This window comes from Heliangelus exortis, chromosome 1 (assembly GCF_036169615.1).
Source record: "Heliangelus exortis chromosome 1, bHelExo1.hap1, whole genome shotgun sequence".
Classification (NCBI taxonomy): Eukaryota; Metazoa; Chordata; class Aves; order Apodiformes; family Trochilidae; genus Heliangelus; species Heliangelus exortis.
In genome coordinates, this window is record NC_092422.1 from 149,000,714 (window position 1) to 149,025,762 (window position 25,049).

Here is a 25,049-nt window from a genome sequence, read left to right on the forward strand (position 1 = left end):
AGACACTCCAAAACCTTTGAAACAACCTCAAATGTTCAGTTTTACACTTGAGGATCCTCTGATTTTCATTTGTTTTTCTTAAGCAGCAAATAAACAGAAGCTGTGTCACTGTGGTGCAAAGCTAGAGCTGTTTCCAAACCTCAAGTGGCCACATGCAGCTGGGAGCAGTGGTGGCCCTGCAGCCTAACCCCTTCCTACTACACTTTAAAATTTGGAAACGTTCTCCTGAGGCAAATAAAAGGATAATTTGCAAATATATAGCAAACACACTTAAGGGGGAGAATTGTAAAGGACATTTAGAAGCCTGAGCTTGAAATATGGAAGTAAATAGTGCCTGAAAATCTGCTTCTAAGCCTTAGCAACAGCAAACCCAGCTGTCGAGACCAGCATGCCCCCCCCCACACCCAAATCCCAGGCTGTCTGCACCTCCTGGGCCACAGGATGTGCTAGGGATTTGGGTCAGAAGCTGTGGAGTCAATGCCCAGGGATCTACTCCAGGGAGCTTGCAAGCCAAATACAAGATGGGGACACAAGACAGTAGCAGGCTGGGCATCAGAAGAACAGCCTAACAATGAGCAATGTTCTCCATCCTTGGGATGGGAAACAAAAAGCTCATTGAAGACTGGCTACTGTAGGAATCCTATGCTAATAATTATTTATTTTTAACAAGTTTAAAGCAAACGTGTGCCTCTGGCACTTGCCAGCATCCTAACATGTCTTAGGAGAAGAAGCAAAGAGTTATGGCCACAGACTTCACAAAATTACTGAGGGTTCCACATTCATGCATCCTACCTGGCTCTTTACATGTGGAAACTGTGGCACTGAACTAAAAAATCTCACATGGAAGATGGAGCATCTGAAGGCTACATAGTACAGGAGGTTTTGGCCCTGTTGCTTCTGCACCTTATTTATTAGCTGTGTATTCTGTTCCCACCTAAACCACTCCTCCAGTGTGGCAAGTCTGACCAGCAGTAGCAGCAGCCTGGCACCTTCACTACAGGACACAGGAAGAGGGTGAAGTGGACCAACCCACTGGCTTTCACACATGTACTACAGCAGAAGTCCAGAAGACAATTTGAGAGGTCTGATGAGTAAGACCATGGGTTTGTCTGCTAGGTCCCTGGGGGTATTCATAGGCTGGCTCTAAATGAGCTTAGAGATGAAGTCAAAGTTGTGGAGGATGAAGGTATCAGAGGTGAGATGATGCCTGGGACTTCTCATCTCTGTAAAACCTGTGATGTGGAGAGGGGGAACAGATACACTTAAATGTGTAGATCCTTTTTTTTCCCAAAGACAAAATTCAGTACTCAGAGGCACCTCACCCTGCCAGTAACAGCAATTCATATGATACTGTTTCCTCCTTTCGGATCCCAACATTCACACAATTGATTTAAGACACTGATGTGCTCCTAACTGATAAAAACAATCCACATAATGCTACAGCTGCAGGATGAGATAAAGAACAAGACTGTAATAAACATGAAGAATAAATAAAATGGTTTCATTGAGGTTTTGTTGAGTCTTGGGCTGAGAGGGTGAAGGGGGCATCATGTCACAGCCTTCAGCTGTCTAATAGAGGGTACAGAGAAGATGGGCTCAGACTTTCCTCACAGGGGAACAGTGACAGGACAGGAGGCAAGAGACAGGAGGTAAAGCATTAGAAATTCCATTTAGACACAAGTGAAAACACTTTTCACTGTGAGGATGGTCAGACACTGAAACAGGCTGCCCGAAGAGGCTATGGTTCTCCTTCCATAGCTCAGCTGGACACAGTCCTCTGTGACTGGTCTAACAGGACCAGCTCTGAGCATGGGCTGGTTACAGATGACCTCCAGAGGTCCCTTCCAACTGAATTACTCTGTGATTCTTTGAATACTACCTGCTATGCAGCATGACACCCACCCTGAGGAAAACTACATTTTATTTATTTTTCAAAAAAAAGTATCTATGTATAAAGCTCAGTGCCGGAAACACAAGCTTATGCCACAGCAATAATGTTATTATACACGATCAGCAGCCAGCACCATGTGCAATCACATTATATATATGGCATTATATGTAGGTTAAGGCTAAGTTCCTGGGATAATGGCAAGAAGCAAGAAACTGCAGATTTATTTACAATAAGTAGTTGTCACTCCACAGTCACCACAACCAGACCAAACAGGTATGTTGAGAGGGACACAGGACACAGCAGTAGTAGAGATGCATCAGATTGCTAGGAGAGAAGTTTTCTGTATCATCATTGATGATGATTCCTTCATCTCAGTAGGGTTTGGTGTCCTGGAGAAGCTGGCTCCCCCAGGACTGCTCCCGGTACCCCAGGTGGGATTAATTTCAGTGAAGCTGGGGTTTTCTATTTAGAACTTAATTAAGGTCTCGATTTCTTCTGCAGTGTAATGTTGGAGACAGTCCTTTCAGAAGGCAATCTATCCCATTAACCTTAGATGCCTCTTACAATAACATTCATTTGACTGAATTCAAATTATGGGAATATGTAATGGGATGAATTATGACTGAGAAGTGCCTGCCCCTTCCCCTTGGCCAGCACGAAGTTGAGAGGTGAGCATTGCCATGATGGATCTTTAAAAGTGGTGGGGATTAGCCTTAGCCCAAGGGGTGGCTGAAAGTGGTACAGGGCCCACACTGGGGATGCCTTCTCCTCGAGCAGCCAGGACAGAGGGCAGGAAGAGCTGTGCTTTAGCTAAACTGCTGCTCCTTGGGGGTCCTAAGGCTCAGTGCAAGGAAGGAAACTGAACATTTTTCTCAGGAATTCCTTGGGCTTTGGTGTTCCCCCAAAATGGATTATGTTCTTCCTCAAAGTAGGCAGGCAGGACCAGAGAGGAGAAAGATGGCTCCTTCAAGGTCACCAGTGGTTAAGGGGGCAGAGGTGATAAGAGAAAGACATTACTGCTCTCCTGCTCCAGCCTCCAACAGCTGCCAGCTCATGCTCAGATGATGGGGACCATCAGACATGCTTTTCAGACCTCTGCTCCTGAGATGAGTTCACCTGCTGACCAGGTACTTATATCCTTGTATCAGCAGCTGTCTCAGAGTCTCTTTCTGAACTTGCTTTAACACTTCTTTCCAGTCCATCCATTTTCTTGCCACCAGGTAGTCTTTTGGGGCAAGCGGGGAGATACCGAAACCAAGAGACAGCACAGTGTTTGGTGCCTATTCCAAATGGGAGATCATAGACCTTGGAAATGAGCTGAGAGTTACCCTCCTCTCCCTTGTGGCTATTCTTCCATGCCAGGAGCCCTCGCTCCTCCTCTGTTCCTGCAACAGCAAAAATGAGATTTTTGTGTTCAAAACAGCAGGTGTTCTGAGCAGAGGACTCTCTTGTGTGTCTCACACACACTTCTCATATCCCGGTAGACCCAGCACAACATAGAGATCCCTTGCACTTAAACCCTTCTTGCTCCAAAGCTCTTTACAAAAATTCACTCGTGAGCTTCTAGGTAATACCCATATTCCTCCTATTCTTGTCATCCCTCCTTGGGCTCAACCAAAATCAGAGGTGCTGTCTGCAAGGACCAGGTGCAGATGCTATATCCTCTTGTTGGTCGTCAGACCTTCTGCTTTCCACTGCTGTGGTACCACTTCAGGCTCAGTTTTAGGAGCTCTCATAGGGAGACATGTGCTGTTGGCTCCTTCTTATAGTTAACTTTCTCTCTCCTTTCAACCAGCAACATGGATCTAGGTTAGTATTTTCCCAGAAAGACATTTTTCCCAATTAAACCTTTTCTTCACACTGGGTTATTCCTGAAAAATGAGCTAGTTTTTTCATAAGATGCTGCTTTCCAACCAGAAATCATTTCAGTTGTGTCTCCTGGTCCTCACCCCTCTCTGGGAGGAATTTGTTCACATGGTGTTTCGTGGTTGCTAGCACAACTCCTACCCATAGAGCAGTAGTCAGGAAAACACAAAATTCTACAAAACAAACCTTAGGGCAGGCACAACCTAGTCGCTTAGCTCATTTCAACAAATCCTACCTGGAATGGTGTTATCAAGGATAAAGCCCAGGAGTCCTCCCACAAACATGCCAGTGGTGAGAAGCACCTGGATCACCTGGTCCAGCTGGATGATTCCTAGCAGAAAAAAAAAACAAGCTTTGAGTAGTGGAGCAGAGAGATGCACGTTTGACCAGCAACACATCCCGTGTGCCAAGAGGCTGCAAGCTGCTTGCTGGCTTAGCCAAGACTTACAAATCCCAAAGCAGAGCTCAAGATTTGGCAACACGAGGGAGATTCATCTCATTGCCAGTTTCAGACCTACAGTTAGGTTCTGCATAATTATTCACTGACCTGGTGGGCAGGAGATGACTCAAAGGTACATTCAGAGCCTATTAACCATGCAGACAACAGCACTGCCCCAGAAGACACCTACTACTCCAAACGTGTTCTGCACCTCTACAACAAAACCCTACAAAAGCACAAGCTTCAGTTCCCAAGGAAATACAGGTATATTTAGAATGTGATTTCACCACAAGTTAATCAGGTGTGATGTTTCTCTGTGAGACCTAAGTGATGTGAGCAAAATAGCCCAGTGACATAGAGCATCTGATAGACTGTCTATAAAATGTGTGATTTTTGGCCCCATGCCTCCCAGCATTCCATATATACCTTATGTGAGGACGACACTTCAGCCTTTGTGACAAACACATTAGTCACACAAGGCACTATGAAGGTGTAATTTTTGGAGTACTGGAAATTTCCATAAGGTGAACTTCATGGAATTTAGTAGAACTTTGTGCTCTTGCATTTTGGAAGCTCGAAGTTTTATTGTGCATGGGTAGATGCAGGGAGGCCAGTGGATGTGGTCTAGCTTGACCTTAGCAAGGCTTCTGACAGTCTCTCATATCATCCTCTGGAAGCTCAGGAAATGTGGGATAGAAGAATGGACAGTAAGATGGATTAAGAAGTGGCTACACAATAGAGCCCAAAGGATGGTGATCAATGGTGCAGAGTCCAGCTGGAAACCTATAACTAGTGGAGTCCCCCAGGGAGCAGTGCTGGGTCCAGTCCTGTTCAACCTCTTTATCAATGACCTTGATGATGGGACAGAGTGTCTTCTCAGCAACTTTGCTGATGACACAAAGCTGTGAGGACTTGCTGGCACTCCAGAAGGCTGTGCTGCCATTCAGGGGGACATAGACAGGCTGGGGAGTCGGGCAGGGAAAAATTTAATGGATTACAACAAGGGCAAGTATAGAGTCTTGCATCTGGGAAAGAACAACCCCAGGTACCAGTGTAGGTTGGGGACTGAGATGTTGGAGAGCAATGCAGGGGAAAGGGACCTGGGAGTTCTGGTGGATGGAAGGATGACCATGAGCCAAGAAGGCCAAGGGCATCCTGGGGTGCATTAGAAGGGGGGTGGTTAGTAGGTTGAGAGAAGTTCTCACTCTGCCCTGGTGAGGCTGCAGCTGGAATATTGTGTCCAGTTATGGGCTCCTCAGTTCCAGAAGGACTGGGAACAGCTTGAAAGAGTCCAGCGCAGAGCAACCAAGATGATGAAGGGAGTGGAACATCTCCCTTATGAGGAAAGAGTGAGGGAGCTGGGTCTCTTCAGCTTGGAGAAGAGGAGAATGAAGGGTGACCACATTAATGTTTATAAAGGGTGAGGAGGACAGAGTCAGGCTCTTCTCAGTTATGTCCAGTGATAGGACAAGGGGCAGTGGGTACAAGCTTGCACACAGGAGGTTCCAGATAAATATAAGGAAAAACTTTTTCACTGTGAAGGTGACAGACCTCTGGAAGAGGCTGACCACAAGGGTTGTGGAGTCTCCTTCTCTGAAGACATTCAAAACTCATCTGAATGGATTCGTATGTGACTTGCTGTAGGGACCCTGCTCTAACAGGGGTTTGGACTAGATGATTTTTTTAGGTCCCTTCCAACGTCTAACTTTCTGTGATTCTGTATGAGCATGTAGGAAAGCCTCATTCATTGCAATATTGATTGAAATTCAGCCCTGGAGTATTCTCCTATCCTGTCCTAGGGAATGTGTCCCAGGGAAGCATTCTGCATTCCTTAGCCTGACAGGAATATGGGCAAGGTGTAGTCACTGATAAAGCTCAGAGATCTCCACACTAGAACTGTGCATCAGAGCAAAGGGCAAGAAGCCCTCATAGAAAGAAACAGGCAACAGGCAAAGCATACATTTCAGGCTTTTATCAGGAAAAGCAGCATTTTAAAAGATTTCCCTGGATCAGCCTTTGTTTCAGTTTTATGCTAGAGAAAATGCTTCTGATGTATTTTCTTACCTGTTTCCAGCAGTGCACTGTTTTTGCTTGCCCAGTTGGGAATTGTGAGGCCAGCGAATACAGAAAACCCAAAGATAAAGATGTTTCTGGAGGAGTTCATATCTGTGTACTGCACAGAGACATTGTATACATTACATTTGGAATTACCCAAAGCTGTGGATTACTGTTGTGTTCATGAGACGCGCTTGGATGTAAAGACATCCTGGAGGAGTGGATCCAGGCAGCAGCCCTGTTGCTGCTGGAGTGTTAATGATCCTGCTGCCCCCAGTGCCAGCAAGCCCTGCCTTGACCAGGTGCCTCTCTGTGATTTTTCCCCTCTGGGCATATGCCTTCATCTTCCCTGGAGGAGCTGCCAATGCATGTTTGCATTTGCTGCAGCATAGTTATGTCTGCCTCAGCCTGGTAAGAACCTGGCTTGAAACCTAAGTCCTGCCTCCTCGGATGAAACAGCACTTGCACAGCTGTTACCTGCAAATTGGAAATCCCCACTGCTGTGATAACTCCAAACATGACAAGGAACATGCCTCCAATCACCGGGGTGGGTATGCTGGCAAGCGTCGCCCCAACTTTCCCGAAGATGCCACTCAGGAGCATGGCACAAGCACCAGCAATGATCACCATGCGGCTCCCGACCTGGGGCAAGAGGGAGAGGAGGCAGTCACAGACAGGCAGCAGAGGGGTGAGGGATGGCAGGCTCCAGCACCAACCTGCTGGGCTGGGTTTGCACCTCTAGCCAAAGCACCCAGTGGCACATTTGTGTCAGGGGTTCAGATGCAGGCACCGTGGAGCTGGGATGCGTGCGCTGCACGGGAAGCACCTGTAGTTGTACACTAGTAAATATTTATCATGAAAGGCACTCTGAAAGCAATCATGGATCTACACCTATTTACTTGGTGTTACACCCTTTCCTACTTTTGTCAGAACTTTGACAGTTTGCTGTTAAACAAAAAAAAAATATTATTAAGACCATAGTAGTCCCCACACAGAGCTTTCCTCTTGCTGCAGCCTCGAAATGCATATGCAGAGGCTGGGGCTGCAGCTTCCCAGTCAATTCACTGGACAATCCTTCCACCAGAGTTGGGATCACCATCTAAAAATGGCTTTTAAGTATCCTACACCAAACCCTCCATTCCCTTGAGACCAAGATTTGGGAGACCAGAGGTGGTTGGCTGCTCTAACCCCAAGCCCTGGAATCTCTTCTCCATGGTCAACAAAGGTCTAGTAAGAAGAGGGAAGTCCGTTGGTCTGTCCCTATCTTTCATCATCCACCTAGCTTCAATAAAGCTATTTATTTATGTTTTGCTTGTTTGTTTTCCCTTGGAAAATCCAGGGTGGCCTTTTCTTGGTTGGTCACTACAACCAATGTGTAATGAAGCAGCAAGCCATGCCTTCCATGCAGAGCTGTTAGAGCATGTGACTGGGAAGGAAAAGGAGCATCTGCCAAACAAAAGAATGAAAGAGGCATTTACAGAATATGGAAACTAAAAATAAAAGTGGCGACATTTCTTAGACTTGCAATTCAAGATACACCTTGCTGCACCAAAACTTGGACAGCTTAAGGAATCATGCTAAGATTTACAATGTTCCTGTCTCAGGCAGGGAAACTGTAATCCTCTGCAAACATTTTATAATTCAATTAATTATTTTAATCCTTCCCTTTAAACATCTGAAGAATGCCATATTTACAGAAGAGGCTTTTTGTGAATGCTTTCAACAACAAAAAAAACCATTCCTAGCAACTAGTAGCGTGTCTTTTCAAGTGCTTATTAATATTTCTTAAATATGTCCCTTTAAAATATTTTAAATATTACTTGATTGTGAAAGATAAATAAAAACAATTTGGTGGGGTGTTTCAAAATAAAATAACATGTTACCTTCAGGTGCGCATTTTATATTCCTGGGTTTAAAACCCTCGGACGTCGTTACCATCAAAACTGTAATTTAATTAAAAGCTAACAGATCTATTTGTTCCGTGATTAGAATGAAGCTTCAGATTCTTAATTTGCCCAAATGTCAAATTACCCAGTACATGGAGTCTGCCTTAAAGGCAAATTACCTAATCCACTGATACCACAACTGTTTGCATATGCTGCTAAAGCCTCTAGTTTAGAGTATGTTTCAATTATGTCAGGAAAACAAGAAAATCAGTTCAGTTTCCTAAAGTCAAAGAAGCTGCTAGCTTCCTCCATGTATATGGTGATTCTGAAGTCTTTACCTCTCCTTAAAATCATCTTTTTTTTAAATTTTGAAATGAGAGTTCAGTAATGGCATGGTTGATCAAGCAGCTTATACATAGGCACCTGGTGCCATTTAAGATCTTGCATCTTGGCAGCTTCCAGAAGCTTCTCCTTTGATGTATTTGATGTATCTATTGTGGATATCCAAGATATCTCAAGATGTTTCAGGTGGTGCTGGACACCTCTCCTTAAGCAGAGGAAACAAGTCCCTTGCATTCCCATTTGCTATGGAAAAACATGTTTCCCACATAGAAACTAAAATGAAATCTGCCTTGTGCTGCTCTCAGCATCCCTGTCCAGCCCAACCAGAGTCATTACACTGATTTAAGGTTGACTGAGACGAGACTGTATTTTCTGCTCTCTTAAGTGTGCACAAGGTGAGCAGAGGTGGGATCTGAGGGAGACATCTCTCCTGAATCAGCAAGGATGGCATGTCCACCTGAAGGACTTGGCATACAGGGGGGAGAACATCCTATAATCTGATAATTGTGATTCTGAGCACTCCTGCATTATGCTACATCCCATCCAATGTATGCAGCAAACTACATGTCAGGAAAGAACAGGCTCAGAGGTATGGTCAGTCTGCACGGGTGACACAGGGACGAGGTACATGGGGTGAAAGGCTAAACTGGATTCCACACAAACACCCAGACAGCCCTTGTTGCTGGAAGCAGCCCCCTTGGTCAAACACTGATGCTTCAGTCTGTGAAAAATGGTTATTTTGAATGAGGTTTATGAAATCCAGTGAAATAAGCAATACCATAGAGTGGGAGCTGTTAGATTCTGTATTTATTCACTGACTCACAGCTCTTCTGACATGACATTGTTTATTTGACAACGATTTAAAAATGCTTTCTAGTTGGCTGCTGTACGTATCCCTCCTCTGGCTGCAAAGCTTAGTGAAAATCTGTAATCTGATTGTCACGATTATGTCTGGAAATTTCTTTCCCTTATAAGAGCAATGAGACACTCAAGGGATTCACAAAACTTTATAGAGGTAAAACCATAAAACTTTGACATCGCATTTTATGATCCCACAGAAACAGTCTACCTTTCGCATGACTGACAACCTTGGGTTATAAAAATGGGGAATTTGAAGCCCTATTATATTTTTTCTTTATTTTTCCTTTCTCCTTTCATTTTTCCTTTCCTCTCTCCTTTTCCTTCCTTTCCTCTGCTCCCCTCCCCTCAGACAGAGGCAGTCTTTGACAGAGCCAGTCCTTAGGAAGTTTCCTTACCTCAGATACAAGATGCTCTCTTTAGCCTCACCTAAGCCAGGTGCCATGAGTCACAGCCCTGTGCCCTTGTCCCATAAGCAGAGAACACGAGGGATTGACCACCTCTGTTTTAGGTGATCCACGGTGCTCTTGAGGTGGTTACCAATGTGCCAGGGCACATTCCTCCGGTGTCCCTTGCAGGAGGTGGCCTAAGGTCACACCCCAGCTCCAGCACAAACCCACGTGCCCCACCCCAGGGAAACCTCCAGGAAGGTCAGGGCACCCCGGCCACCCCGCTGCAGCAGAACTCACCTTGGTGATGCCCAGGGCCCCCACGTTCTCACTGTAGGATGTAGTGCCATTCCCTGTCCCCCAAGCCCCAGCCAGGAGGCAACCGATGCCTTCCACCCCGATGCCACGGCTGATGGCCTCCTTGGGCGGTGGCGGGGCTCCGGACAGGCGGGCGCAGGCGTAGTAATCTCCTACGGATTCCAGCATGGAGGAAATCACCCCGGCTAAGATGCCAAAAATCCCAGCCAGGCTGACAGTTGGCACTCCCCACTGACCTGTAAGTGACAGAGCTTTGTTCAGGTCAGCAGGGCACATATCCATTCGGGAATTTGTTGTCAGGGGGAAAACCAGAAAGGGTGCTGGTGGGGGTTTGCCCCTTTTTTTGCATTTCGTTTCCCCCTGCTTGCCATAAGTTGGGGTGCAAGGAGCAGCAGGGTGGGGTATAGAAGGAGAGGGTAGTGGTACCTGGGTAAGGCAGCCGAAACCAAGGAGCCTGGGACAAAACATCCCCACGGGTGTCTGTCCGGGCTGGGTGTCCATAGCTGTTAGGGTCTGCAGGAAGGACGTCAGTCACTGTCAGCACGTAGCAGAGCAGCCAGCTCAGGGACAGCCCCAGCAGCACCTGCCCATCACATGCAGCAGAGGGGACCAGTTAGGGCATGGCCACATCTCCAGCACAGTTCTGGCAGACAAGGGGTCTCCCTCCCTCACCCTTTCCGCTGCATGTGGGATGGAGACAGAAGGAAGGACGGGGATCCTAGTGGCACTTCCTTCCATCCTTCCTTCCTTCCTTTCTGCCTTCATTCCTGCCTTCTTCCTTCCTGCCTCCCTTCCTTACTTACTTCCTGCTTTCCTTCCTTATTTTCTTCCTTCCTGCCTGCCTTCCTACCTTCCTTATTTCATGCTTTCCTTCCTTCCTTCCTTCCTTCCTTCCTTCCTTCCTTCCTTCCTTCCTTCCTTCCTTCCTTCCTTCCTTCCTTCCTTCCTTCCTGCCTTCCTGCCTTCCTGCCTTCCTGCCTTCCTGCCTTCCTTCCTGCCTTCCTTCCTGCCTTCCTTCCTTCCTGCCTTCCTTCCTTCCTGCCTTCCTTCCTTCCTGCCTTCCTTCCTTCCTGCCTTCCTTCCTGCCTTCCTTCCTGCCTTCCTTCCTGCCTTCCTGCCTTCCTGCCTTCCTGCCTCCCTCCCTCCCTCCCTCCCTTCCTCCCTCCTTCCCTTCTATGGGGACCTTCTCCCTCTCCCTCCCCTCACCACACAGTTTGGGCTGGGAAGCACTAGCTGGGCTGGACATGAGTGGAAAGATCCCAGTGGTGGGTGAGGCCAGTCCCTCTGCCATGACCACTGGGTCTCCAGAATCCCCAGCATACCGGGAAGATCTGGAAGATGTAGACTGGGGAGAAGTGGCACTTCTTGCCTCTCTGGTAAGATGGCAGTGGCACAGGGACATCTTTCAGGTACTGAGAGAACAGGACGATGAAAAAAACAGTCCTAGGAGGAGAGAAAAACAGCCCATAAGACGAAGTGGTTGCTGAGCTGCTCTCCTGTCCTCACATTAACTGAAGACCCACTTCACAAGGACCTAGGACTCCAGAGGACTCAGCAAACCAGGCTCTTAGCACCAGAGGGAGGGTCCCCACTGCAGCAAGGCCATGGTGGAACAAGCTTTCCTTTACAGTCTACTGACAGCTCTGTTGCATTTGCAAACTTTTTTCCCTCTTGTTTCAAAACCAATCCCCCAGACAGTGTATCACTGAGTATGACACAGTTACCAGAGCTCAAAAATTAGTAAAAGAAAACCTGAGAAACATGCAAGGCCCAAGACAGCTATGTAGAAAACTGTTCCCAAACCCGTGTAATTCAGATACATGGGAACTACAGGATTTATTGGCTTCCTGATTTCAGGGTTACTTATGCTGCTCTTCAAGTGGTGAAAAGCTCCTGTGTGGCAGAGAAAAGAAAGAAGATTTGATTTGGTCATGGAAGTCTGGAGGGGTCCTCCAAAGCTGGGGTACTCACATGTGCCCCCAGCAGCTCCTGGGACCTGTTCTGATGGGAGCTGTGGTTTGTGGTGAGAGGGCAGGGACTGGGCACCACACCTTGACTGTTGAGCTGGTGGAAGACCTTGGATATTTTCGTCCTATGTTAACCAGGCCTATTAAGGGCTCCTCATTTGCTGGGTTTTTTTTCAGAACAAATCTGAACTCTATACATGGAATGAATTACTCCAGATAGGATTTGGTGAGAAATTGATTGCACTGGCTGCATGGACAGTGCAGGGGAAACTGGTGGTCTCCATGCATGAACTGGTGATGAGCTGCAGGTGCAATATTCATGGGCAGGCAGAATACCAGCAGTGCACAAGAAACACTGACCCCACCTCTCTGAAAAGACACACCAGAACATACAGCCAAAGGTTATCTGCCAGTCATGATACAAAGCACTGAATGACTGGAGTTAAAAAGTCTGAGGAGGACTTGTTTCCATTTGTGGTTTCTAAAGCTGCAGAGCCCAGACAGACTGCATCAGTGAAAATTTTGTGCCTTTGCATTAACAAAGGTGCTCAGCAGCCTTATGAATCACTGCAGAGCCCTTCTTTATCTCACGTAGGTGTCACTGCTTATTATTCAGGTTGCCTGACACATTCCATTAACAAATGCTAATATCACCTGCTTATAATTCTGCTGAACTTGACTCTTCAGGATTAGAATTTCCATGGAAAATGTCAGCCTCAGGCCAAATATTTCTGGAAAGATATATTCCAAACCTATTTCAAAGAGTGATGTTCAGGAAATAGACACTGGATAGCCTGTATTGAGGGGTTATTTTGCTCTGAGCAGTAGCAGGGTCTGCTTATCACCTGGAGCAGAAGTCTGAGATTTAGTATAATATCCCAAAACCCAGAAAGGGACTGAAGTTAGGAGCCAGTGACTGGTGAAATGAGGCATAAAAGAGAGATATTTCAGACATGGATAGACATTTTGGAGTGAAAATTCAGACTGACTAATCAAAGGAGATAGGGCAACACATCAGAGCTGGAGAGCAAGACAAGGCAGTGGGAGAAGTGGTGGAAGAAACAATTGTAAAACAAAAGCTTGGGGGCAGGTAGGGTTTGGGGTGATGTGGGATGCTGGTGAAAAAGACCACATAGGTGAGGAGCTGGAGAGCAAGACAAGGCAGTGGGAGAAGTGGTGGAAGAAACAATTGTAAAACAAAAGCTTGGGGGCAGGTAGGGTTTGGGGTGATGTGGGATGCTGGTGAAAAAAGACCACATAGGTGAGGAGCTGGAGGTGGAGAAGAGAGGTGACTTTTGGGGCCTGAGAGCACAGGTGCAGGGAAGAGAAAATCAGAGATAAGTAGACTGCAGCAAGTCCCCACAACAACACGTTGCCTTCCTGCAATGCCCACATTACTCCAGTCAAGCCTGGCCCCCGAGTTTCCAAAACCATCTCTGAAAACACTCCCACCCTGGAAGGGGCCCATAGAGAGGATAGCAACCTACTCCTATTGCACATTACCCCAAGCTGGAGTTTGCACTAGGGATCTGAAGGTTCCAATTCCAAACCATACAGACACATTTCTTCTTTCTGAATTCATTTCTGAAATACCAGGGAAATCTTGCTACCAAGCACACTCGTACCCTCACATACAAGGGCATGCACACCCATATCCCTGAAACAGCACCCAGTGCTGCAAAGCCACATGCACAGACATTTCCAGAGCCCCCCAGGCCCTCTGTGGAGAAAACAATTCCTCCTTGTTATGTGAAAACAATACATAAAGCATCAACTATTTTAACTCCAGGAATACTTAACTCTAAGTGCTCATCTTTGTCATTTCAGGAAAGTTTGTAGGTTGGTTTTTGTTTTTTTTTTTCACATAAATTATGGGGTGTAAGACAGCATGCACAGACAAATGTGGTGAAGTATCTCTCCAGGAACCACACACAAGGAATACTTGTTTCTCAACTTTGGATTGAACTTTGGATTGTCACAAAAAAAAATTCACAGATTTTTAAACTAATTTTTTGGGGATTTGCTTTGCTGCTGAGGGCTCTAACCTCTGGGGTGGAAGGGTGGGGGTTGGAACCAATACCATGCTGCTCTCTTGCACCAGCCTGCCCCGTGTTAGCCATCAACAAATAAACCTCAAACCCCAGAGGACCCTGCCAGAGCCTGGGATACTTAATTTCGAATTACAGGTGGGTGGCTTGTGTATTCTCAGCTTTTCCAAGGGGAAGTGAGACTTACATGAATGCTATGCCCCAGTGCTGTCCAGCCTCATCCCCGGCAGAGTCAAAGAGAGGTAAGGCAACCAAGGTGATGGTGGGGGCAATTGTCAGGGGGCCAATGAATCTCATCAGAAACCCTATCAGGCCAGAAAATCCAACGAAGATTTGAAAGCAGGAAGCTACAATGATAGCTCCTTGCACCTGGAAAAAGGGAGAGAGAGGTTGAAAGGGGCTCCAGCTGTTAAGCCTTTTCTTTATAAGTCAGTGAAAAGCTGGTGTCAAGGCCAGGCACAGCCTCCAGTCATGAACTGAAATGGAGGCTTCCCTGTTCCAGCAGAGCCTGGCTGAGCATTTTGTGTGGGGAAGACCACCAAAGTACCAGCACACCAACTTCCCCCTTGGCTGATGGGTTTAGTCCTCATCGGAATTTACTTTTTCCCAGCTCCCCTCTCCTCCCTCTTCTTGTGGGTCACCCAAGCATGCAACACCTTCCCTGCTCCCCTGAAATGCAAGAGGAAAAGCTTTTGCCCTAAAACTGGGAGCAGGGACATGGTTCCCACCCATCTCCCTTCTCAGAAGGGCTTGAGGCATATCAGCACACTAGTAAATCAGGTGGGCTCATTACAGCCTGTTTCTTCCTGAGTATCAGTTTCTTTCTGAGGACACTTTTATCACCCTGAACTTCCCTGTGTTTCACAATCACTGCCAAGGAACCAGTGATAACATCCTGAAACAACATTTGCTGCTGGCAGGGGACTTAGAGGTGAGGTTGCTCTCTGCCTTTGCAGATTTGGTGGTAAACACAGGCTGGGACCTCTGTGGTGCTCAGCACCTTCTCTCCCCTGGTTCCAAAGGGGAGAGAAACACTGAGGCTAGGGCGAAGCACCCACCCTGAAAGGAGAAGGTAGCAGTGCCCTTGTGACAGATTTATGAGTGGCAGTAGGGAGGGGGCAGCCTGTGCTGCACAGCAAATCCTTCAGGAGCTCAGAACACCTTCAGAGTGCTTTTCAAAGCATCCCAATGTATGGATGGGCAGAGGCATATTTAGCCACCTACTCTGACAAGGCAATAGATACAGGTCAAGGAACTGAAATCCCTGATCTTTCCTTTTCTCTTTTCACTACCTAAGAGTGCACTTCTCTTCTCCTTACTGTTTACAGTAAGCTCTGCCCTTGCCCTTTTTAAATTTTTTTTTTGTGCATAGCCAGTCTTTTCCTTGGAAACATTTTCCATCTCTTTGTTCAATGCTAACCCCCCCTTCATGGAGAAAGGATCTAACTGGAGCAGTGGAGACTTTTCAGGGATCATAAATTAGCTGAGGTCTGTAGGTCCTCTATTCACCATCAGCAAAGCACCTGCTGTCCTAATGGAGTCCAGGTGCTTAGGAAGATGCAACAGGGTGAGGGCCAGGGTCCATTGGAGATGGAGTGTTCTCTAACACTGATGACCCTGCCATGTTTGGTTCTTTTCTGAGAGGAAACAGCCCTGATGGGGAGAAACAGCTGTCACTGAAAATGTAATATACCTCTCTCATCCGTGTCTGCCAGACTTCAATGAACTCTGGTGAAGAGGCATTCACCAGGGTGGCATTCTGTGTCCAGGCAGGGCACTTCCACGTGGGTAGAGACAGCATGGCCAGGGTTGGGGTCAGGAATGCAAAAGTGCCTCCTTGAATAATAGGCAACCTGGAAGGAAAGCAGAGGGAAAAGATTATGACAAATAATGCTAGAAACTCAGCTCCATAGGGGTGAGTGAAAGGAAAGGGAAATAAATTTTAAAATCAGTCTGTGCATGGCCTCTGGAAGTATCTTTTGAAATATTCTGGTACCCATTGCACTCAAGAGCAACATACCTGAAGAGAAGAGCTCAAGTTCAGACACTGCCAATGGAGAGGCTCATTGGTGCTGGTGTCAAACTCTGCTACCCCACATTAAGGAAAAACTGTTCCTCCTAAGGCATGACAGGACCAGAGCTGCACAGAGGAAAACAACAACCAAAGGAAAAAGCTGGAGAAAGGGAGAAGGCCAAGGAAGAAAGACGGCAAGACTCTGAAGAAAAGCTTAGCATCAACCTAGGCCCAAATCTTTCCAATATCTTGTTGCTTCTTCTGTCCCCTTCAGGTGCCTCAGTTTTCTTTACAACCTGCTCATGTACACAGGAACATAGAATCATAGAATTTTCATTATTGGGAGGGACTTTAAGAACATAATCATCAATCAACACCCCTGCCATGAGCAGGACATGCACTGGCTACTCCCCATGTCACAACCATCCTCCAACTGAGGGCAGTGGAAAATGTGACTTGGCTTCCAATACATGTTTTAAAGCTAATGACTTTGTCCTGTTTCCATCAACACTGGAAAGGAGATCTGTATGGATGGGTCTGAGCACACAGGCTGGATGAGACCTTGGCTCTCCTGCCCTGCTGTTTGTCTCCTGGCTTAGAGTAAATCTCTGGAAGCCCCTCAAGCTAGGAAGGACCTTGCACATCCAGAGGCACTCAGCACTGGCTTTGTACAGAACTGGTGCTCCTCTGAGCTACATCAGCCTCTTCTTCTTCCACAAATGGAGAAATGGAGATGAAGACCTAAAAGGCCTGACTGGCCCTTCAAAGGCAATGGGGGATAAATCCCCACAGCAGTGCAAATTGTTTAGGCCTTTCCTCTAGTGCCCTTGAAAAATCCAAAGCTGATGGAGAGTGCAGGCTGGCATAGCAGCTCTCAGCCCTGTGAGGTGATAGAAACCCCTGAGGTGCTTTGGCTTCCTCCATTTAAGAAGTGCTCTTGGGAGCATCCCCCAAAGCACTCCTTGCAGCAAGAGTTGTCATGGTGCCTGCTCAGAAAAGCAGTGGGGCAGCAAGCCACGTGAGAGCTCCCTGAACCAGAGGCACCTCCCCTGTTCTCTGGAAAGTGCTGGGCAACAACAGATGGCAAAGCTGTAACAGCACCATGCCTCCATCACCTTAAGCAAATATTTATACCACTGCAATTACTCATGCCATACACAATCAGAGCACTGTCAAAGCTTTGCCAGTAAGTTAGATTTGAATATCAGTCATCCACAGAGTCACTTCTTTACAGAATTCAGCCAAATGCGTTGCAGCCTTCAGAGGATTTTGCTGGGCAGGGCAAAAAACAAACAAAAAGAAACAGAGAAGGTTCAGTGCCACCACTGTTGAATTAACAATAGCTTTATAGCTTCCACTGCCTTGGCTTTAAAGCGATTTCACAGCCAGCACTGCCATGGGTGAGCTGAGAGTAAACTGAGGTGCAGAGGGTAATGCGCAGGGGGAATGGCCTCTTTCCAGCAAGAGGGAAAGCTGCAGGTTCAGAGAAGGAAATATTATTCTGAGCATCATTACACAGTGTCCAAACATCTGCTAAGGGGAGCTCACCATAATGGCAAGTGGTTTGCATCCCCCTTCAAGACCCCTTTGGATGGTGTCTCTAGTGACCATCCAGGTCCCATCACTGCTTTTTCATGCTGTGTAAGACAACTGAGCTGCAAGTTGCAATGGGTCAGGCTCTTTTCTTGGCTACTGCTTCTGAAGGGATGCTTCTGAACCTCACTTGATCTTGGTGGGAACCCCCCCATCTCCATGACCAGTTCCCGTCCATTCATTCATGTGCCAAAATTGCCTTTGAGCCAAAATGAATTCTCCCTGTCTGATATTCCCCATTTCTCTCCCAGACTACTTGCAGGCTGCAGTCATATCCCTGCAGCCACTTTGCCAGGTTAGCCTGGCCAGTTCCTGTAAGATGAACCATCTCCCTTCCCTCTGCCACATTTACATTTTTTCTCCATCTCTCTTCTCCTCTGAATTAGCCTTTCTTAAATACAGACACAGGGAACTGTGCAGAGCACTTAGCTGGCGGGCTTCTCAGAACCTCAGAGAGTGGCACAGATGTTTTCCAAGAAGAAGCATCCCCTCCAACTGGTATTATCATTATCCTGGCTGTGTTGTTGGTGATTTACAGTTATCAGCTATTACAGGATTTCAGAAAGCAGTAAAAGGATTTTAAAAATCTCCTTCCAACTGTCTCCTCAGGATTGGTTTGCCTCCAGAAGCATCAGAGGCTGAGTCCCAACTTTTTATCAGGAATATCCTCACCATTATAGCTGAGGCCAGCAACAAGGCAATTGTACTCTCAGCAAAAACCACTCAAGCTTATCCTATGAGAACAACTCCTGACCACTTGATTTGGTCTGTTGTTCCTCATTTAGCTATTCCACCATGGCAGAGGCTCCCTGCTCTTCTTTCACCCTTGGTTAACAACAATCAGGGCACAAAACAGTTCTCAGGTATTCACTGAGGCATTTGGGAGATACCTGGGTGGACAACCCCTGAACTGCATCAGTAGCCACAGCCACAGTCATGCACCCCAGCCTGAATTTAACCAAAATGAGAAGAACTAGGTTGTCCTGTTTTCATGACTAGGGTGTCTCCTCTCCTCTATTAATCTTATAAAAATCTAGGAGAAGGATAGCACCCTCCAGGGAGAGGTTTGCCTACAGGCACTTCTTAAGACAGACAGAGACAGAAGAGTTGCGCTGGGGAAAGAAACAGAAGAAGTAAAAATATTTTGTGTATCTGGCAGCTGACCAGTGATTTGGTGGTAGAAGAGTTTTAACCAGGTCCCTCAGATCTGGAAGCCAAAGAATGTGTGATTTTTGCCTCTGAAGCAAGCAATATGGGTTACCACCATATTGGAGGAAAACCCAGCCTGTGGAAAGAGAAAGGCAGCACAGAGTTATGACAAGCAGGATAAAAGAAATCTTGCAAGGCCAGCGAAGATACAGGGTCTTTGTGGCAAGGGGCAGTGATTGCAGTCCTGTCTCTTATTAAGTACTTCATTTTCTGGGCAGTGCATGGCAACTCCATGTCCTTATCACTGTCTCTTCAAGAGCTCAGCAGCAAAGAGGATTTACTTTGCTTACATTCAGTTTGAGCCATGGAATCCCTGAGCATGGGAAGTGGCACCACTTAACAGGATGTGGTCCTGAGCTCTTCCCCAAGTTCCTAAGGGGTGGAGATGGTCTTCAATTTCTCCCTGACCTAGAGTTTCTTATGGGATCTGTGTACCCATGATCCAGGGCCCAGACCAGAGGTCCTGCCCCATCTGGAGGATCTCTGGGGTAGGGAGCAAGCAGATACTATTTATTGCATCTTTCAATATTTTCTTATTTCGCAGGACAGATTCCTTCTGAGCCCAACCAAAGATTCATCAAGTGCCAGGAGACACAAAAGTCAGAACAGCAAGGTAGCCCTGCAAAGCTATCACATACCATGATTTCAGGATGCTTTGGCATCTGCCCTGATTGCCCAAGGGACCCTCAACTGATAGACAAACTCTACACCAGATGGGTGGCCAAGCACACAGTAATTGCATCTACAAACTTCTTGAGTGTCCCATTTCTGGCATTTGGCCTACCTGACTCCAAAGAGGACTTGCAGCAGGGTGCAAATCCCTGAGACAAAGAAGATGGTGCTGATCAGGTGGCTCTGGGTGAGGAGGTCGTGCTGGAGGCAAAGCTCTCTGGAGAGGATCAGCGGGATGGCTACCAAACCTCCCATGGCTGTCAGGAAATGCTAGGAGCCACAGAGAAAGACTGGGTGAAGAAGGGCACAGAACTGGCTGTATGTAATTCCAGGTTTTTGAGGGAAATCTAATCACAGATTTGTGTTCGGGTGACACTGCTATTACCCATTTAACGCTCTGTTCCAAGGCACGTACAAGAACTGGAATGTATTCCACAAACTTCTCCAACTTCCCATGCTCAAAGGCTTCTTGTTATGCTCTGGACTCCCCCTGTTGCTGTCAGATGCAACCAGTTTCTCCTCAGCACCCGCAGACAAAGCTGATGGGACTACTCTTCCAGGAGGATGGGAATATCCCAAGACAGGGGGGCATATCAGTCAGGCAAAGTGAGTGAAAATGTTTTAGTCCATCTCATTTGCACCACAAGGTGTCGTATAAAAAGCCGACAAATTAGAGCTACCCATTCTTTGCTATCAGTATCTTTTTTTTGTATAGTGCAATTATGGATAACCATAAAAAAGGAATAAATCAGGCAGTGCATTTTTCTTAAGGGTCACAGACATATTTCTACAATGCCCTTCAGTTTATTACTAAATGTGAAAATAATTTTTCAAGCTTATTTTTGATTCCAATATTAACTTCAATTGTGGTGAGCAATGGGCAAGGCAAGGTTGTTTCAGTTGGTATAACTTCCCAGTTCTTGGCTCAGAGCACAGGACTGCAGTGGTGGAACTGGAAGCACTCAGAAAATCACTGTGCTCACTAGAGGCAAGTTTTATTAAAATTATTATGCAGATGTGTTCAGAAAGCCTTGCTAACACACTCTATATCTGAGATGGTAATTTAAGGAAACAAGTACAAAAAGCCCACCAAGCTCCAAGCACAGTCCATCATTAGTTTTCAGTCTCTTTTCCCTGAGGCTCCATACCCAGTACGGCATCAGTGGCATTGGGTCATCTAACACACCTGGGCATGGACACCAGCCAAAGCAGGATGGGCCCTTCTACTGAATTTTTATTGCCATGGGAAGGCAGAAGTTCAGAAGCACATTTGGCTAACTTCAGCCAAAATATCCAACCTCTTCTTATCAACTATTTGACTCTAGCTCCAGGACTCTGCAATGCCATTTGCATTTCAAGAGGCAGAACAAAGCTGTGGTCCGTGCTCAGGGGCTGGTGGAAGGACTAGAGCTCACTGAGATCCAGCCCCACAGCTCCAGTCACGCCCAGTGACATGTCCAGTGCACTCCCAAATTCAGGTTTCACCCCACCATTAACCAGCTGAAGGGCCATCAAACTTCCACCCACACCCAGCCTCCACCTGCTCCCCTGTCACACCTGAATTCCCAGCAGGATGCACAGGTACCAGGGGGGCACTTCTGTGACAGTGTAGGCAAGCTTGCTGCTCCCATGGCCCTTGTCCCCACCTTCCTCGGGGCCCATGGCAGCATGGTCTGGCATGGAGTAGTGGCTCCCATCTTCATCCTGGCAAACAGGAGAGACCCTTCATTAAGCCGCAGCCTGGCCCCACAGGCACCCAGCAGGTGCCTCTTTTGCTACATCTTGCAGCATCACCTTGTGTATGGAGCTTTCATCAAGGATGGGATAAAAAGGAAGAGCAAGAAGGGAAATTAAAACGGAGGTAAAAACACCTGTGCAAAATATTTATCACATGTCTGTTTAGATCAAAGCATACATCAGAGGGTGTCTCAGCCTTAAAGGGACAACTGGACAAAGGGCATCAGTGTCATTCATGTCTACTTAAGGATGGAGGAACTGCAACCAGAAGCAAGAAAGAGTGTGCAATAGGTTAGTCAGTGCAAGCTGCACTGTCCCCTGGTCCCTGTCCCTCCTGGCTGTCCCACCCAAAAGGTACTTTTGACAAAATATGCTAGAACATTCTGGCCTCCACTAATTACAGAGTAGAAGCAGCTTTGATATTTCAGCTTCTTAAGCCTTCTATTTCCAGTGCCCTTATACTCACCCTTACAAATGCTCTGCCTCAATAAACACACCTGTCCTCTCACTTACTAGAAAGCCTCAGGGTGAAATAGAGGGACACCAGCAGGTGGGGTCCAGTTCAAAGGAGGGGACTCAAAGCAAGGCTTCTGGGGTGCTGCCCCCCCAGCTCAGCCACCTGTCCTGGGGAATGGCACCTGAAGAGATGCCCCAGGGCAGGGACCAGGAAACAGCCTGGGGACCTGGGCCCTCAGGGAGGTGGTAGGGTCTGAAATAGCTCCCAAGAAAGGCTCAGACCCCCTCCCAGGCAGCCCCAACCCCCAGGGAACTGTGCACCTTGCAGAGTTTATTTACACAAAGATGGGTTTTGCCAAGGAAAGCAAAATATTGCTTATTGCATTGCTTCAGTTTCCACAGCTTTTAAGATAAGTAAATGCTCCTGGTTGTCCGTGCCTCCTTCTAACCCACCCTGGACCTCTAAGCACACACGTACACACACATACAGACACCCCATGTGCAAGCACACACACAGATATGTATGTCCCCCACACACATACATGTTGAACGGGGAGACTGCCTGAGAAGCCACAAAATTTTGAGCCAAACGCAAAAATTAATTAAAATCCCGAAGTATTTGTTTCAATGATCCTTCTCCAGCCAGCAAATCCTTGTCATGTCATCAGTGGAGGGCTTTCCTGGGCTGGGATGCCCTGCTTTGTCAAGGAGGAACAGAAACCTGCTGTCAGGAGAAGCTCAGCCAGCTGGTCAACACCAAAATTTGGATTTTTTTCCTTTTTTTTTTTTATCCTCCAAGTCCTGCTAGAACTTGAAGACACTGAAATACTCAGCAAAATGAGGTGGCTGCAGCAATGGAGTCAAACAGCTAATGCTGTGGTCAGAGAATAGGGATGTAAAATTAATTCTGCATTCAGCTGTAAAATTTGCAGGTGTGGCAGATTAATCCTGAAGGACTGTCTCATTTGCCTGGAACTTCCAGGTTTCCATATTCATGACTAAGTATCCAAAGTCCCAGTTCAGATCACGCTGTTGAATACCTTTTAAACACAGTGTATTTATCTAGCCTAGGCAGGATGGGAGCATTACTGTTACTTCAGATAGGTGAAGGCAGAGTTAATTCAAACTGATCTCAGGCATGAAGTTCAAGAGCAAAAGACATTCCTGAATAAATCCCTGTGGAGACATTTTCATTTCAGAGCACGAGAGCCTGAGCCATGGATTAACAAGCACACACCAAGGTACTTAGGACTGCCCATGCACGGAGTTATTTGGGGACAGGGCCTCCTGAATAATACCATGGGTAGATGAATCCTAAGCTAGGCAGACAGCAGTAAGCTCCTTGCCTTGCACTGCAACTTTTCCCATGTTAACCAGGAGGCAGATGCCAGCTGGGCAGAGCCTGTGCCAGTAACAGCCCCTCATGACCATCACATGAATGCCTGACCCTGTCCAGGAGCTGGAGGCAGGAAAACAGGGCCCAGCAGGAGAAGGATGCAGAGGAGATAAAGGGACAAAACAGCACCAGAGGCAATGGGTTCAAGTTGAGGCATAGGAGGTCCTTTCTGAACACCAAGAAAAACTTTTTCACTGTGAGGGCAACAAAGAACTGCACAAGCCACCCAGTGTGATTGTGGAATCTCCATCCTTAGAGGTATTTAAAAATTCCTGACCTTGGATACTGGGTTTAGGTGACCCTGTTTGAGCAAGTGGGTTGGGTAAAGTGACCTCCAGAGGTCCCTTCCAGCCTCAGCCAGGCTGTGATGCTGAGATGCTGGCAGGAGGACAAAGCAGGAGCAGCCCAGAGTAGGAATGAGGAACCACTGCTTGTGGTTCTCATCCTAAGCTTCTCCTACAAACCCAGGGAACCAGGACAGTCTCTGTATACCTCGGGGTCCAGGAATAACATCACAGCCCTCAACAGCATCTTAAATAGCCACACCAAGAATGCAGTCAGAAACTGAGCTGCTTGAACCACAGGTAAAAGACCTCTGTCTCCTTCCTTCTTTGGGATGATTAAAACCACAAACCTGACCTGCATTATGGCAGAACAGGTGGAAATGGAGACCATTAACAATAACTAAAAAAAGCTTCTGCATTACCTTGAGGCTCTGTGAAGCTGGCACAGCACCCTCACTGCTCACAGCCAGCCCACCTCAGTTACCTGAGAAATGGGGAACCTGGACAACAGGAGGTTAAATGCCTCCTTCAAGGATTTCTGTACTGTGGTCCAAAGATGGTGTCAAGACCTCACTCTCACACCTGCTCTCAGAACATAAGCAGCTCTTTTAGTTTCTGATGCAGGTGACCCCTGCCACAAGACAGAAAGGGGGGATGTCCCAAGCCCCTGCCCTATAACTGCCAGAGCCCACAACATCTCCAGCACACTGTAAACCCCTGAACTAACACACCATTTACAGCTTTTGCCACCCTGCTGTAACCCTATAGAGTGGTCTCCCATGCTGACTCTCACGTGTCTTTTCCCCCTGTCCCTCTGCCAATTTACCCCACTTGAAACAGATCCAGATGACAAAGAAGCACACTCTTCACCAGGCTAAATATTTGGTGTAAAATGCTTTTCCCAGAGACACAGCCGTGAGCTCACTTGCTTTTCAGTACAGATGCACTTGTCCTGCCATTCATCCACGCTATCATTTTAGAAATAATGGAGATAAAGGAATTGAAAAGGGTGCCAGGAAGCAGAAAGGAGCTGACTCTGCAGCAGCAGCAGCAGCAGCAGGCTGTAGTGAAGAAATCATTCCTCAGATTCTTGTCCATAAAGAAGCTGAGACACACATTTACCACACAGCAGCATCCTCAGAGCCAGTCCAAGCCCCCTGTCTTTACTTTTCTCCTCCTTGCACCCATTTCTGCAAATATTACCATTCAGAGAAGAGCAGACTCACCATGAAGCTGGGGTTATCTAGCCCGTTGGGTTCTTTCTCTGAGGAGGGGGTCATGCCTTCTACTTTCCTTCACCAATTGCCTTGAAAAAAGAAAGATGGGTAAGAGGAAAGCCTCACAAACTGCTACTTCTCCCAGCCAACACAGCCCAAAAGAAACAGGGTGAGCAGATGCAGAAGCTGGACTTCAGGAGTCAGCCAGCACTCAGCCCCAGCTATTCATGTGAGCCGTATCATACAAGCATTTCCTTTTCCTTGGCTTATATAAGTGACTCTTTTTCTCCAGATGATTAGAGGACCGGCATTCAAACCAAACTGGAAAGCAGCCCTTCCCTGGATTGAGTGAATCAGTAACTGGTGGCAGAAAAAAACTTCTTCCACAGGTAAGGATGCAAGGGGCTATCAC

The 25,049-nt window shown here is 47.0% G+C and overlaps 1 protein-coding gene across 2 annotated transcripts; it reads right to left on the reverse strand.

Annotated features, from left to right (window-relative positions):
- Positions 1-1,474: 1,474 nt before the first annotated feature.
- LOC139791119 (solute carrier family 23 member 1-like) lies at positions 1,475-25,049 on the reverse strand. 2 transcript variants are annotated; one of them, XM_071732932.1, is made up of 12 exons: positions 24,647-25,049; positions 21,105-21,251; positions 19,660-19,817; positions 15,753-15,912; positions 14,247-14,428; positions 11,367-11,487; positions 10,471-10,627; positions 10,027-10,295; positions 6,729-6,893; positions 6,261-6,369; positions 3,993-4,088; positions 1,475-3,276 (listed from the first exon to the last, which is right to left on the reverse strand). In XM_071732932.1, the coding sequence occupies exons 1-12, from the start codon at positions 24,698-24,700 to the stop codon at positions 3,023-3,025; spliced, it is 1,872 nt and encodes a 623-aa protein (XP_071589033.1). In that variant the 5' UTR covers positions 24,701-25,049; the 3' UTR covers positions 1,475-3,022. The 2 variants fall into 2 exon arrangements, with proteins under 2 accessions (XP_071589033.1, XP_071589034.1); XM_071732933.1 differs by having other exon boundaries at positions 10,027-10,280; positions 24,647-25,048.

Coding starts and splice junctions, on each gene's coding strand:
- LOC139791119 (XM_071732932.1), bottom strand. CDS start 24,700: ATGACCCCCTCCTCAGAGAAAGAACCCAACGGGCTAGATAACCCCAGC. Junction 19,818..21,104: donor GCATCCTGCTGGGAATTCAG/GTGTGACAGGGG, acceptor TGTGGCTCCTAG/CATTTCCTGACAGCCATGGG. Junction 11,488..14,246: donor CACTGGGGCATAGCATTCAT/GTAAGTCTCACT, acceptor CTCTCCTCCTAG/GACTGTTTTTTTCATCGTCC.